The following is a 14,837-nucleotide window of genomic DNA, read 5'->3' as shown; positions in this document are numbered from 1 at the left end:
CAGCCAATTATACGTGGTCTCACCACCACGCGGAGCTATAGTGCAAAAGCTTACTAGACACGTTGCAAGGCCACCTTCTGCCTTCAGGCAAGCCCATCAGTACCCATGTGAAAACAGCTGCCGCCCGTCATTGTGCTGCATACTCCCATAACGATTGGATTTGAAAGCATTCAACATGATTGCTCGTCTACAATGACGCAGGCCAGGCGTCTTGAGTCCCGTACTGGTCTTTGGAATATAAGACAGCCATAGCACGAAGAAAGAGAGGTGAGCCAGACTGCTGCGAGCTTTATTCAGCTTCGTTGCAAGTCTTGCATACTCGTTGATCGTTCAAGATGCTCTCACAGTCCTTCATCTGGCTTGCATTGGCACTATCAGTGTCCTCACTCTGGGATGGGAACCTCAACTATCGCAGTCCATCACTCAACCACGATAGTCTTGGAATCGATGTACCAAAAGTGCAAAAACGAATGTTGAGGAAACGAGATGGTTCTACACCTCATGCTGTCGGACAACTCAATTTTACTCATGGGGTTGCCTCTGTAGGTATCACCGTACTCTGAGGCCCCTCCTCATCCTGACAAGTGTAGGGAGATCCCTGGGCGGACTCTGTCATCTTGTGGACACGAGTCTCACCTCAATATGAGGCCGATAGATCCAACGTGACGGTGGAGGGTAATGTGCCGCTCTTCAATCATGACACAGAGCGATATATTCAGATGTCTTCTTCGCCGATTTGTGTAAACTGGAAGGTTACGACGAGCCCCAACATGGCAGGGGCATCCGCTGCTGGTGGCCAAGTCTACACTACGTCAGACATCGACTATACCATCAAGGTGAGATCTGTCGGAGCCGATGTTTCCTGGCACAGAGGTCTAACCCATATTCAGATCGAGGCAAAGGGTTTGAAAGCCTATACTACATACTACTACCAGTTCACTGTCTGCAACTCTCAAATAGCTAGTCCCATTGGCCGCACAAAGACCTCGCCTACTGAAGACGACGCAACCACTGCACTCTCGTTCGCAGTCTTCAGCTGTAGTAACTATCCAAATGGCTACTTCAATGTGTATGGTAACGCGGCCAGGAAGGATAACTTCGACTATGCTCTCCATTTAGGCGACTATATTTACGAAACAAGTCGTGGTGTCCTTGGTAGAGATCCTCGCGCGAGCGCACCTGGACGCGAGATAGTGACTCTTTACGACTATCGAACTCGTATCGCGCAGTACCGCTCAGATCTCGACTTGAGGCTCATACACCAGAATCATGCCTTTATTACGGTATGGGATGACCACGAGATCGCCAATAACAACTACCGAGATGGTAGCTCTGCAATGAACAACAGTAAGTAACTCCAGAGCCTCGTCGCCGCCTGGGCCCCTCCGACTGCACAAGTACCTCATCATTTGAAATTGCTAAGCTAACTATTCACAGCGGAGAACTCTTTCAATAAGTACGACGGTGTCAGCTTTGACCAACGCAAGATGAATGCAGTACGTGCATACTTTGAGTGGATGCCACTGCGCCAGGCAGATCTTGACGACAACCTACGAATATGGCGCAGCTTCAGAATGGGCAAGCTAATGGACTTGATCATGCTTGATACTCGCTCGTATGATCGCAGCATCACTAGCCTGGGCTGGAATGACGAGTATGTGTATGAGATCTCGAACGATGCTGGACGTTCCTTGATGGGTTCGAGGCAAGAAAACTGGTTCTACAACAATCTTCTTGCATCGAAAGAACGAGGTGCCACCTGGCGGATTATTGGCAATCAGATCATCTTTAGTCGGATCAACGAGACTTCCACTCTCGACGAGGATGACCCGTACATCCCTTTCCCTGTTGATTCATGGGATGGCTACACAGCCAACAGAAACAGGACATACCAGCATTTGTACGACAACATGATCGGAAACAATATCATGCTAGCAGGTGACTCACATCAGAATTGGGTAAGCGACATGATCTGGCTAGGCGAAGAGAATTACGATCCTGCTACTGGTGCTGGTAGCATAGGTGTGGAATTTGCTGGAACCGCTGTCAGCTCGTCAGGACCTGGAGGCAACCTGACCACAAACATTCGTGGTTCGCGACGAATTGTTGGGGACAACCAAGAACTCCAGTGGCAGGAGGGCTATTATCGAGGTTATTTTGAGCTACACATTGACGCTCAGAAGGTCGAGGCCCAGTTTTTCGGCAGTCCCTCAGTGGCCACCAGGAACCCCTACGAGGTGCCTCTTGCGAATTTCACGGTCTATGCTGGTGACAACCATTTGGCGAGACCGGTGGCGGGAGGGAGAGTCGCGAGCGGCGCGCTTCAACGAGGTGAGATAGTGATGACGAACTTGACGCTTAATACTGAGACTGGACAATGGGGATATCAGGCGTCGCAGTTCAACCAGATGTTCATAAGCTATCCTCCTAGCTAGGTGCATAGGTGAAGTAATGGTCTCAGGGCATTGGATCAGATTGGCACGCGGCTTTAATATAAGTAGATGATGGGCAGGACATAAGGATGACTGGTTTGGACGCCTTGCGCGTCAGACTGAAGTCATCGTCAGAACCTGCGCAATATCGGGTCTCCTGATTTACCCAAGTTTGCCCCCTTTACTGTAGCGATAGCTAATTACGAGAATGGCACAGCCACTGTAGCGAGATGTCGCGTTGCTATCCCCAATCTGACAGGGGTGAAAATATACTGTATGCTATTGTAAAGTGTCTTATATGTGTTTTGCCATATTTTGTGTGCAATATCTTCCTGCTGGTGAGAGCCTGAAGCCGATGCCCTGCGCTCCGACAGTGCGTGCGCATCACGCTAGTGGTGCGCGTGGATATTCCACTTTCTCTCAGTTCGTCTTTCTCTCAACTTATGCATCCACCATCTGCGGACGCGTCGTCCCTATACTGGGAAGTTCATTGACCTCTGACAGCAGCGTCTGCGTAATGCAGCTCTTCAACCATCAAGATGAAGAAAGGTACGCCACTGGATAAGAAATATATTCTGCCGCCCCACGTCTACCATTGTGGTTGAGGCTCTGTCGTTGTTACCTTCAAAGTCGTAGAAGACGGGCTATCCACGTCGACCTCGTTCGATACACGGAGATCCTAACCCAACGGACGATGAGAAGGCTTTGGTGGGACGGCTGGATGTTTGATGTTGAGTTAGAGGTCCGTCGATTATTGTAAGATATCTACGGCAGTGCTGGACCACATCCACGTTTTGACGCTTGATCACTGTAGCCGATCGCTCAACGTTAAAGACGCCATTAGAAGAGAGTCTGCTTGCGGACAGCATAGCAGCAGTATAATGTACAGTAAGAGTGGCTCAATTTCGTTCAAAGTGGATGGTTGTTGGCGACCGATTGTGAAGAACCCTCCACGCTCTTGCATCAATGAAGCATTATTAGGCACGAGGGATCCTTGTGCCTCGAGATTTTCAAGAAAGACTTCTGTGGTCCTGTTTACTTTAATGGGAGCAAGACGGACAAGTAGAAGCACTATGAAGCTCTAAATACTAGTACAGACATCCGCGATCTCTTTCAAGCGTCCGTGAGACCCTGGGTTACAGCTGCACCTGCCCGAATTTTCAGCGAAATTACATGGTTTGCGATGCTAGAGTGCAAGGACAACGGCCGCTCGAGCTGGCCAACGACAACCATTTGCTGCTGGGGATCACTAACCTTACTATACATGCCTTGTTTGTGTACAGGCGAGCAAGCAGAGGGGAGATGTGGAGGATTTCGAGCAGCTAATGGCAAGACTGAAGGCCAGTCAGGAAAGTGAGGAGATTGCAGTGATGCTTGATGTGGAGGACTGAATATGGGCAATGTGTCAAGCTTGTTGATGTTCTCTATACCACCATAGACGAAGAGTGAGTACGATTCGTGTACAAGTTGCCGATGTTGTCGTTGAGTAAACCACCACAAGCGGCTATAAGAGTCAGTAGTAACCTTCCAATAAAAATGTTCGCGACCGAGCAGTCGATGTTGAATGTTTATATTTTATGCCACTACCACACCACCTAGTAGATGATTTTGGCGATCAGTGCAACCCTTTTGCCGAGCTCACGACACTTCACTGGTAGGACATCGAATCGCAATACACGAGATGTCTGACAAGCAATGGTATACTGAACTTAGCCAGCCCATGAGCAGAGCACAAAAGAAAGCGCTCCTCAAAAGACTGCAAAACCCAGAAGTTCTATCCTCACTGCGCCGACCAGAAATCCTCATGGACTTCTTCACCGACTGCGTCTCCCTCTCCCCGCCAGACCTGTCCATCGCCGTGCCCGCCCTAAGCGGCCTCTTCCAACTCATCATCACCCGCAACCTCGACTACCCACAATTCTACACTCGCCTCTACGCCCTTCTCGACAATAACATCCTCCACAGCAAGTACAAATCCCGCTTCCTCCGGCACCTCGACACCTTCCTCGCGCCCACAAACCACATCCCCGCCACAACAATAGCAAGCTTCATAAAAAGATTGAGCAGGTTAAGCCTCTTCGCGCCTCCAGCAGCAATAATCTCCATGGTCCCATTCATCTATAACCTCCTCAAAGACCATCCAACGTGTACTTTTATGCTCCATCGCGCCCCTCATCCGCCCTACACGAAACCTACAGAGAAACTAGGTATTGACCCTTACGATGCCAACGAGACAGATCCGCAACATACAGGCGCAATCGATAGTTCGTTGTGGGAATTACATACGTTACAAGATCACTATAACCCGACGGTAGCGCAGATTTGTAAGATTATCAGTGAGCAATTTACGAAGCAGCAGTATAATTTGGAGGATTTTTTGGATCATGGGTATGGGACTATGTTGGAGGGGGAGTTGAAGAGGGATGGGAGGAGGGAGCCGGTTGTTGAGTGGAGGATACCGGGGAGGGTTTTTGGGAGGGAAGGGGAGGAGGGGAAGGAGGGAGTAGGGGATGCGGTGTTGGATAATTGGAGTTTCTACTGAAGAACAGATGAGGTCAACGATCAAGATTTTAGCGATGGCGTTCTGGATGGAGGGAAAAGAAAAAGGACTGATAGTTCAGAGATACCCGGATGTACATGAATATGAGTAATGAACCAAAATGTGGACATAGAATGGTTCGAGTGATACAGAAGAGACCGGATATTCATATCTGAACAGAAATGCTTGGTCAAGAATGTGCTCTCGAGGTTACTAAATCTCAATTTGCTGTTTCCTCGCAGCTCGTTCCAATACATCTTGCAGCAACCACCTAGTGCCCATGCCCATGCTGATGCGCCACCCCATGAGCAAGCCCCCTTCGACCATGAGCATGAGCCTGAACATGATCGTGAACCACCTGCTTCCCACCGGCCAGCCTCTTGCGTATCTTCTGTGCCTCACTCAATCCCGCTCCAATATCAACAGTATCATACCCAGGCGCCGAATCCTCACTAGCAGCACCACTGTCACTCGTACCCTTCTTCTTACTACCCGGCAATCCTGGCGCGCGCAGTCTCACATACCCAGATCCAGGAGGCAACGCAGCCATACCCAAGCTCTCGCTGCTGTTATCCACGTTGACGAGATTGACACCAAACATGGCGTAGCCACAACCTTCGAGTGCGTTCCAGGGACAGTGGCCATCGGCGCCGCAGTCTGTGAAGGGAGGGCAGCATATTCCAGCGTCTTCGGGACAGACGCGGCAGAGTGTATTGGCGAGTGAGGTTGAGTTGCCGGTACTGTTGAGCTGTGTGTAGTTGCTGCCACCAGCTAGGGTTGGAGATATTGCGTAGCGCAGATAAGCGTCTGGATCGGAGATGTTGCCTGCGAGCCTCATGAGTGGGTTCTGGACTGCTGGGTCTGGTGGGCAATAGCTGACGTAGACGTTGACTGTGGGTGACGGTTGGATGGTTGTTGTGAATGGTTCGCTGACTGTGAAGGTACCGGTGCCGGTCAGGACACCACATCCTTTGACGCGGCCGCAGCCTGTGACGGTGCCGGATGACACGAAGCTGATCATGTCCATGAACCCTGCTGGCCAGACTGTACCGGTACCGATCATGGTTGCGCAACCTGTACCTTCGCCGCAGGCACTGACATCTGCTGTGCCGGTGAAGGTACCTGTTGTGGCTATCATTGTGCCGCAACCAATGACTGTGGGTGCACAGCCAGTGACTGTTCCGACCGATGTGACGGCTGGAAATCCGAAGGGTGCCAGGTAGACTGTTCCATTTCCGACTAGCAAGAGTTAGCACGAGTTGCGGGCTTAGTATAGTTGACGAGTGCTTACCGACTGTGCCACAACCCGAAGCCGTTCCGCAACCAATAATTGTATCAGGGACAATTGATACTGTAGGATCTGCTGGGGGGGTGATCGTCTCAACGCTCAATGTCGTGCGCGTAATGGTGATTTCTGGCTCGATCGTGATGTCTGTGACTGTAATGGTCGAGCCGTCGCCATCACCTCCAATACCACTTCCGATGACGCCACCTCCGTTCCCACCTGGACGCCGTGTGGGAGTGGTAATCGGTCCAGTCGTGCTAAGCACTCCTGATGTGATGATGGCTGTATTGTTGCTAGCCGGATAACATATTGGACAGCATGGTAAGCCAGCGTCTGTAGGTTCTGGAGTCGGTATCAGTGGTCCTCCATAGCCAGCATTGAAACAGTAGTCTGGAAGAGATGCCGAGGGGCCAAAACCACCGGAGCGAAAGATACCCTGTCATTTGCTGTTAACGCGCAAGGTTCTTTCACTTCAGTATTGGGCACTTACGCCGTAATTCACCAACGAGCAGATGGGACCATTAGTGCTATTGTTATTGTTGATGGGTTGGCCATCCCTATCACACTGCCTGCAGGTTGGAATTGGAGGATCTCCAGAAAAAACTCCTTGCCGTTTTCTCAGACCTTGATGTGCAATAGTACGTGATGGTCGAAGCTGATCCTGAGAGTGTATGCTCCAAGAAGTCGAAAGCGAACCATTACGTAGTAACCTGACTGAGGGTGCCACGGCTGTGAGGTGAGAGTGATAGGTCGCGTAACGCATCCAAACATCGTCGGGTAACTGATGAGGTCGAGGTACTTCGAAAGTCGGTTCAAAACGATACGGCTGTGTTATTGTGCCAAAGTCGACGTACCCTAGCACCGAAGTTACGAAGAAGACCAGGTAGACAGCCTGCCGCGCTCGATTAGCCATGGCTGGAGATATCGCTGTCGTGGTTTCTAGTCGACGAATATTTCCAATATCGCTCATGGAAGTGGCATGAAAAGCTGAAGTGCATAGGATGGTCCTTCAGGCACAGACCACTCGAGGTGGTGTTCGTTGGAATGCTGGGCTGATGAGGCTTACCCCTTGGTTTGTCTAGAATTGTAGGATCGTGGCAGAAGCTCGTGATGATCTTTGAGAGCAGACCATTCCGGGCCAGGGAGACTAAACAGCATCACTTTAGTACGGCAACATGTGTAGCAAATCCCGTCCCTTCTTGTAGTGAGTCGGGCAGGTAGTTGTCGGAGAATCGCCAGACACGAAAGCTACGTGAAAGAATAGTCAAAAAAGCTGAGAAGACCTCATCGGAACGGAGTTGCTGAGCGATAAGCAAGATGGTGGGTGTTTCTCTATGCCTTGAGCACAACTTGGTGCACATAGTCACGAGGGGCTCAAGCAAGAAATCGTTGAAAACACAATCACAGACAACCACAAGGTCAATAGACTGATCAACTGGTAGGGCATCGTTCAATACGTCAATTCCATCAGTTTCCCAATTTAACTCAATGGCACGTACGTCGGGGTTGTTTCTTGAGGAGGCTTTGTGCTTCTGCGAAGAACGTGAGGCATTTTTGTCACGGTTGAGGGACGACAGGTTGGTCCTGATGTTCTCTTGCAGTAGCTTGAGGACGGATTTCTGGTCAGTCAGAATGTACGTTGCGACCAGACGAGACAGAGCGAGACCAATGAGTCCAGTTATGCCACATCCTAATTCGATGACTGTAGCCTGAGCATGCAGAATGCTAGTGGTCCGTAGAGCATTATCACGATCCGCAAGCCATTCCGCAATAAGAGGAGAGATCTTCCACAAGGCTGCACCGGTAGTACCCTCAGAGTTGGAGGAGGTCAGCAGACCAGGACTTTGGCGTATCTCGTATGTGTTCCCTGCAACTTCGATGGTGATCATGCTCGATTTCGCATCAACCATGCCGAGGTTGGTTGAAGGAAGTGCATGGCTGAACAGGGAATAGGTTTCTGATGCAGTGAGAAAGATACGAGGACACAGGTAATGCAAATACGGCTGCAATAGACCAACCTTCGTCGACATCGGTCACCTCAATGGCAATGGCATCCAGCTTCTCAGTAGAAGTACGGATTGACGGGAGCGTCATCCCTAGCAGACTGTGAAATGCCCGCCTATCTAGTGGAAGGAGGGAGAATATTATCTTCCAACGAACAGGTCTCCTTCCAATGCGAAAACCAGATGGTTGAATTCTGAATAGCCCTAGCAGAAGCTTGGCGGGGTCCCGCCAAGTCCCCGGATTGGAGTCAAGATACGTAATTGGCAGTGTGACGAGCAGCCTAAGCCGCTGTGGTAGGATGCTGTACGTTGGCGCAGCCATATCAACATCTCGATCATTGGCAGTATATGAGCAGCACTGATCCGAACTGAGCCGTTAGCAGTTTCACACGAATATAATACCTATTGTTAACCTCCTCATACTCTTCACTCCACGCGCTAATTTTCGAGTCACTGTAAACCACGACTGGATCGAAGCTTGGGCTAATCTTGCGCGTCCGCACTCTATAGCATCATGGCCAACGCAGAAGATGCCCTCAAGGGCGAGAAACGCATCACTGGCACCGTGCAGCCGTATATGTACAGGAAGGGACCCTTCACCATAGAAGCTCCAGGATATGAGAAGAAGAAGGGCGAGACCGTCCCGCGCAGGAACCGATTCGCCAAAGATCAGCTCATTACCAAGCCTTCAGCAGAAGTAAGCACAATCTACGAGAATTTCAGAAGGGCAGCCCGTAAATTCGGCAATGCAAAATGCTACGGCACAAGAAAGGTCGTAAAGACTCATACCGAGAACAAGAAGGTCAAGAAGATTGTCGATGGGAAAGAGCAGGAAGTAGACAAGAAATGGACATACTTTGAGCTCAGTGGCTACGAGTACATCACCTTCAACGAATATGAGCAAATGGCTCTGAATGCTGCGTCAGGTCTGCGACACCTGGGCATGAACAAGGACGACAAGATGCACTTGTATGGTGCAACCAGGTATGTTTGACTCCAAGCAGTTCTAGAAACAGATTGCTAACATTCTTTCAGTGGTCACTGGCTATGTATGTCACACGCGGCCTCAGCTCAGTCGATCCCCATCGTCACAGCCTACGACTCTTTGGGCGAGGAGGGTCTTCGACATTCTCTTAAACAAACAGGCTCAGTCGCCATCTTCGTTGATCCCAACCTCCTCCCTACTCTGGCCAAAGTCATCAAAGACGCTCCTGCAATCAAACATATCATCTACAACACCGAGCCAGAACTCAAGCAAGCAGATGCCGACAAGTTGAAAGAGGCAAACAGCGAGCTCCAGATCATGAGCTTTGATGAATTGCTGTCCTTGGGCAAGCAGAACCCATACGATCCTGTGCCACCTTCTCCAGAAGACCTGGCATGTATCATGTACACTTCTGGCTCTACAGGTCCACCAAAAGGTGTTACCATTAAACACAAGGGCGTTGTCGGCGCTCTAGCTGGTGTTCAATCAGTTGTGGCTCCTTTCATCGGCCCTGCTGATTCCGTCTTGACATATCTACCTCAATCCCACATCTTCGAATTCATGTTCGAGAACGCTACCATGTTTTGGGGTGCTGTCATGGGTTATGGCAATCCAAAAACTCTATCCGACACTTCAGTGCGTAATTGCAAAGGAGACATCAGGGAGTTTCAGCCAACAGTTCTGATTGGTGTACCAGCAGTTTGGGAAAGCATCAAAAAGGGCATCATTGCTAAGGTCAGCGCTGGCTCTCCTATTGTCAGAAGTTTGTTCTGGGGAGGCATGTCCCTCAAAGCCATGTTACTCAACGCTGGCCTTCCCGGTGCTGGTACACTCGATTCGATCGTCTTCAAGAAACTGAAAGATGCCACTGGTGGTCGCCTTCGTATCGCTTTCAATGGTGGTGGCCCTGTGTCTGTCGATACAGTCAAGTTTATCTCATACGCCATTACTCCTATGATCCAAGGCTATGGACTTACCGAGACTTGTGCAATGGGTGCCATTCAGGATCCTCTCGAGTGGAACCCTTACACCTTGGGCGACATTCCCGGTTGTGTCGAGGTCAAGTTGGTAGACTTCGCCGAAGCTGGCTACTTCTCAACCAACAACCCACCACAGGGAGAGATCTGGATCAAGGGCGATCCTGTCACAGAAGGATACTGGGACAACGAGAAAGAGACTAAAGAAGCTATTTCCTCGGATGGATGGTTCATGTCCGGCGACATTGGTGAATTCGACCACAACGGACATCTCAGGATCATCGACCGAAAGAAGAATCTGGTAAAGACTCTGAACGGTGAATACATCGCTCTGGAAAAACTTGAATCCATCTACTTGTCTTCGCCAGTCGTAGGCAGAATCTGCGTCTATGCCGATCCCGACAAGGCCAAGCCTGTTGGTGTCATTGTGCCTGTCGAGGCTGCCTTAGCCAAATTAGCTTCATCTAATGGTCTTCAGGCATCGTCGTTGGAGTCTATGGTACACGACAAGAAAATCAACGATCTGGTTCTCAAGGACATTCAGAAATCTGGTAAAGAGGGTGGTCTTTCAGGCATCGAAATTCTTGATGGAGTTGTCCTTGCAGACGAAGAATGGACACCACAGAATGTAAGTACTATTTGGGCCACTCGAAGATTGCTTGCTGACCACTATCAGGGATTTCTTACTCCAGCACAGAAACTACAGAGGAAGAAGATTCAAGAAAGATATAAGGAGGAGATCAAAGCAGCCTATGGCGGCTAGATCGTCGCTTTTCGACACGAATTGTTTGTTTTGTGAGCATTGATTTATCAGCTATACCATCACGACCTTGCTTAATGGATTTCGAGTCAAAAAGTTGACCTTTGTAGTAACCGCCATGTTCTGAAGTCGTGCCAAGTCTCGATGTTTAGCTTGTAGAACGCCCGCTCGTCTCCAAAATGTGCAGGTATGTCATCAAAAAGTCGCTGATCTTTAGCTAGGAAAATTGCAGGCACAAATCTCCTTTCCAGATCAAGTTCACAGACAAGCTTCTTCGACTCCTTATTCTCGAGCAACAATCTGGCCGAATCTCGAATACCCCATCCTCGAAAGGACCTCAGCCGGACAATTTCCGTCACCTTGACAAGGCTCGATACAGCAGAATTTGTTGCAATTGTACCAATCTTCAGGACAACTGTGGCATAGGTCAGCCTTCTGCACGAATCTCACGCACAATGTAACTTACGTCTTTTCTGTTTGCTCTTCGTTTTGACGTGCTCTTAGCTCGGCTGCTAGCCCTAATTGCAAGACAAGCAGCATCAAAGCTGCTGCTAATATTGATTTCATACTGTCGGTTTAGGTTGACTGTGACCGGTATCGTGATTCCGTTTTGGCGAGGATATCTGGTGAAGCAAGATTCCAGTTCAAAAGAGGTAATGAGCTTGCCAAGCAAGGGATGGCATTCTTCGGTTCGTGTTGACCCCCTTCATCGAGATTCGAGGCTGGGGATCACATACCAGTGAGGAGACCTCGCAAAACACAATCCTACGTGTCCCATTTCAGCTGCTGGCTTTCCCTCTCAACAGCTTCTCGCAAGGTCGCAGCAGTCTCTCGTTAATGCTAGCAGCACCATGTCTATCATGAAGGCATCGCGGTTCTTACCGCTTATATTCGCTCTTTCTTCGTTATCTTCAGCTCAGTGGTGGTTAGGGCAGTACAACCACATTGGAAAAGTCGCGTTTCAGCCAGATCCCAACTACAAAGCCTGGCGAAATGTGCTAGACTATGGTTGCGACAGTAAGTGGTCTCGCTGGTGATAAATGCTCTGCTGACAATGTGGTCCTAGACACTGGAGTTGTTGACGCTACACAGTGCATAAATGATGCTATTCAAGACCCAGGCAATAGATGCGGTGGTGGTGATGTGATACGCGGCACCTACTGCGAGTCTTCAACCATCACTCCAGCTCTTGTGTACTTTCCGTCAGGGACCTACAGGGTGTCAGGCAACCTTGTCATGTACTACAAGACACAGATCGTTGGTGACGCCGTCAATCCTCCCACCTTCAAGGTTGATGCAAATTACAAGAACGACATCGGATTGGCAGTTTTTGACTCGAACATCTACATACCCGATGCGAGCGGTGCTCAATGGCATGCTAATCAAAACAACTTCTTTCGACAACTTCGAAATGTCATCATCGACATGACCGAAGCTCCAACATTCGCAACCGGCATTCACTGGCAGGTAGCTCAAGCTACACATCTAAACAACGTTCGCATCCGAATGAGGCCCAAGGGATTCCCGGGTAACGAGCAACAAGGCATTTACGCCGAGAATGGTTCCGGAGGGTTCATGTCCGATATCTTCATCGAAGGCGGCAAAATTGGTGCTACTCTGGGTGCGCAGCAGTTCACAACCAGGAACCTACAGATCAGTAACTCAGCAACAGCCATCCAGATGGTGTTCGATTGGGTCTGGCTCTACACAGACCTGAAGATCACCGGTTGTGATGTTGGTCTCGACATGTCATCTGGTGGTTTCTCCAATCAGGCCATAGGTTCTGTTATCGTTGCTGACTCCTCAATCCAAGCTACACAAGGCATCTTGACACCTTATGCACCCGGATACTCTAGCCCGCAAAGTGCAGGCAGTCTTATGCTTGAGAATGTGGACTTTACAGGCACGCCACAAGCTGTTGCAGCCGCTGGAGGTACCGCATCAAGGACTATCCTCGCTGGAAACCAAAAGATCGACCTTTGGGCACAAGGAAATGCTTGGACTACTGCGGCACAATCACTCAATGGGCAGACCTTCAATGGAACCACATGTTCTTATGGAAACACCACGGAAGAAAGACGCACTGCGCAAGAAATTACCATTCAGCGTTCATTGTCACCCATCGAACGGCCAGCACCATTGGTAGATGCCAACGGAAAATGGTTCTCACGATCAAAGCCTCAGTATGAGGACTTCTCGCTCAGCCAAATCTCCAGTGCTCTTGGATCGGGTCTTGCTGGAGATGGTCAAACAGGTCAGTGCTCCTTTCAACACTCTATTGAATTTACATGAATGCTAACGCAATGACAGACGACACAGTAGCCATGCAGAAGTTCTTGAACTCATGCTCCTCATCAGGCAACATCTGCTACTTCGACAAGGGCGCCTACATCATCACAGATACAGTCAACGTCCCCTCTAACATTCGCATCGTGGGCGAGCTCTACTCCATCATCATGGGAACAGGCCCCAACTTCCAAGATGTCAACAATCCCCGACCTATGTGGCGAGTCGGCAACCGCGGCGACGTAGGTAACGTCGAAATCCAGGATCTCATGTGGGAGACTCGAGGCCCAACACCCGGCGCCGTGTGCATGGAATGGAACGTCAAGGCCGCCAGTCCAGGTAGCGCAGGCATGTGGGACGCACATTTCAGGATCGGGTCGACGGCTGGTACGGACCTTCAGCAGGACCGTTGTATTAAGACTCCTGAGATTCCTGTGCTTGCGGATGATCCGAAAGTTGCGGAGTGTACTGCGGCGTTTCTGCTGTTGCATATCACGTCCGATGGGAACGGGTATTTTGAGAATATCTGGGGGTGGGTTTCGGATCACGAACTTGATATGGATACGCGTGCTCAGACGAATATTTACAATGGTCGGGGTTTCTTGATTGAAGGGGATGGTCCGAATTGGCTTTGGGGCACCAGTACTGAGCATAGTACTCTGTACAACTACCAGTGGCAGAATACGCGCAACACCTTTGCTGGCGTCATCCAGACTGAGACGGCTTACTACCAGGGCAATCCCGACGCACTCATCCCCTTCGTGCCACAGGAACGCTGGGGCGATCCCACTTTCGCTGACTGTGAGCAACGCAACTGTGCCAGAACCTGGGGCGCGCGTTTCGTCAACAGCTCGGATATCTACGTCTACGGCAGTGGACTGTACAACTTCTTCGAGAACTACAATACGCCGATATGCCTTGGTACCGAGACCTGTCAGGAGCGCATGGTGGATATTCAGAATTCCAATAATATCTATCTGTGGGCTTTTAGTACCAAGGGAAGTGAGTTCATGGTCAGCTATGAGAGGACGCCGCTGTTGAGCTGGAGTGTCAATAGGGCTGGATTCTGTGCGACGGCTATCTTGTTTGAATTGGCGGATGATGAGAGTTAGGTACATCGTCGTTTGGGGGTCAGGTTAGAGGTATTTTCGGGACCATCAAGTATGAACTGCGATTTAGTCAATTTGGGGAGCTCTCGAATCCAATTCTTTCTGTCCCTTGAGTGTAGACATTCCTCTGTGGTAAGTTGTTGCAGCTGCATCTCGATTAGTCAATTTACAGTATTCCCCCCACAATGCCACTTTGGTGCCCTCTTTTCCAGCACGTGGCCAAACTACGACGTTCAGGCATCACCGCTGTAAGTTGCGGTCTAGCATGCGTCGCTGATTGGGAGACATTGTTATGGTTAGGCGAGTTAGGAGAAGACAAGTGTCGATCGTAGAAATGGTCAGTGAAGATATGGATTTGAGGGAAGGCGCGATCTTCGAGTCGCCAAGATCGGCTTCTTCACGTGAAAGGAACATTTATTTGGAGTGCTGGCTGCACTCATCAGACGTGTCTACTACTATAG

General features: G+C 49.9%; 5 protein-coding genes across 5 annotated transcripts; 3 read left to right on the top strand and 2 right to left on the bottom strand.

The window, feature by feature from the left end:
- Positions 1 to 335: 335 nt before the first annotated feature.
- LTR64_000378 (uncharacterized protein) lies at positions 336 to 2,435 on the top strand (the record flags this gene model as incomplete). Its single annotated transcript, XM_064894763.1, has 4 exons — positions 336 to 542; positions 591 to 836; positions 891 to 1,347; positions 1,438 to 2,435. 4 exons carry the CDS (start codon positions 336 to 338, stop codon positions 2,433 to 2,435), a joined length of 1,908 nt encoding a protein of 635 aa, XP_064757450.1.
- Positions 2,436 to 5,184: 2,749 nt separating this feature from the next.
- On the bottom strand, positions 5,185 to 6,034 carry LTR64_000377 (uncharacterized protein; the record flags this gene model as incomplete). Its single annotated transcript, XM_064894762.1, has 2 exons — positions 5,185 to 5,308; positions 5,406 to 6,034. 2 exons carry the CDS (start codon positions 6,032 to 6,034, stop codon positions 5,185 to 5,187), a joined length of 753 nt encoding a protein of 250 aa, XP_064757449.1.
- Positions 6,035 to 7,413: 1,379 nt separating this feature from the next.
- Positions 7,414 to 8,350, bottom strand: RKM5 (Ribosomal protein lysine methyltransferase; the record flags this gene model as incomplete). Its single annotated transcript, XM_064894761.1, has 2 exons — positions 7,414 to 8,213; positions 8,275 to 8,350. 2 exons carry the CDS (start codon positions 8,348 to 8,350, stop codon positions 7,414 to 7,416), a joined length of 876 nt encoding a protein of 291 aa, XP_064757448.1.
- A 423-nt stretch (positions 8,351 to 8,773) lies between these two features.
- Positions 8,774 to 10,984, top strand: FAA4 (long-chain fatty acid-CoA ligase; the record flags this gene model as incomplete). The annotated part of the gene is made up of 3 exons (XM_064894760.1): positions 8,774 to 9,243; positions 9,295 to 10,849; positions 10,898 to 10,984. 3 exons carry the CDS (start codon positions 8,774 to 8,776, stop codon positions 10,982 to 10,984), a joined length of 2,112 nt encoding a protein of 703 aa, XP_064757447.1.
- Positions 10,985 to 11,832: 848 nt separating this feature from the next.
- On the top strand, positions 11,833 to 14,379 carry LTR64_000374 (uncharacterized protein; the record flags this gene model as incomplete). The annotated part of the gene is made up of 3 exons (XM_064894759.1): positions 11,833 to 11,998; positions 12,048 to 13,235; positions 13,292 to 14,379. 3 exons carry the CDS (start codon positions 11,833 to 11,835, stop codon positions 14,377 to 14,379), a joined length of 2,442 nt encoding a protein of 813 aa, XP_064757446.1.
- Between the last annotated feature and the right edge of the window lie 458 nt (positions 14,380 to 14,837).

This window comes from Lithohypha guttulata, assembly GCF_036872675.1.
Source record: "Lithohypha guttulata strain CCFEE 5908 chromosome Unknown scaffold_1, whole genome shotgun sequence".
Classification (NCBI taxonomy): domain Eukaryota; kingdom Fungi; phylum Ascomycota; class Eurotiomycetes; order Chaetothyriales; family Trichomeriaceae; genus Lithohypha; species Lithohypha guttulata.
Note: the sequence above shows the minus strand (reverse complement) of the source record. Positions and strands in the feature narration are given on the sequence as shown.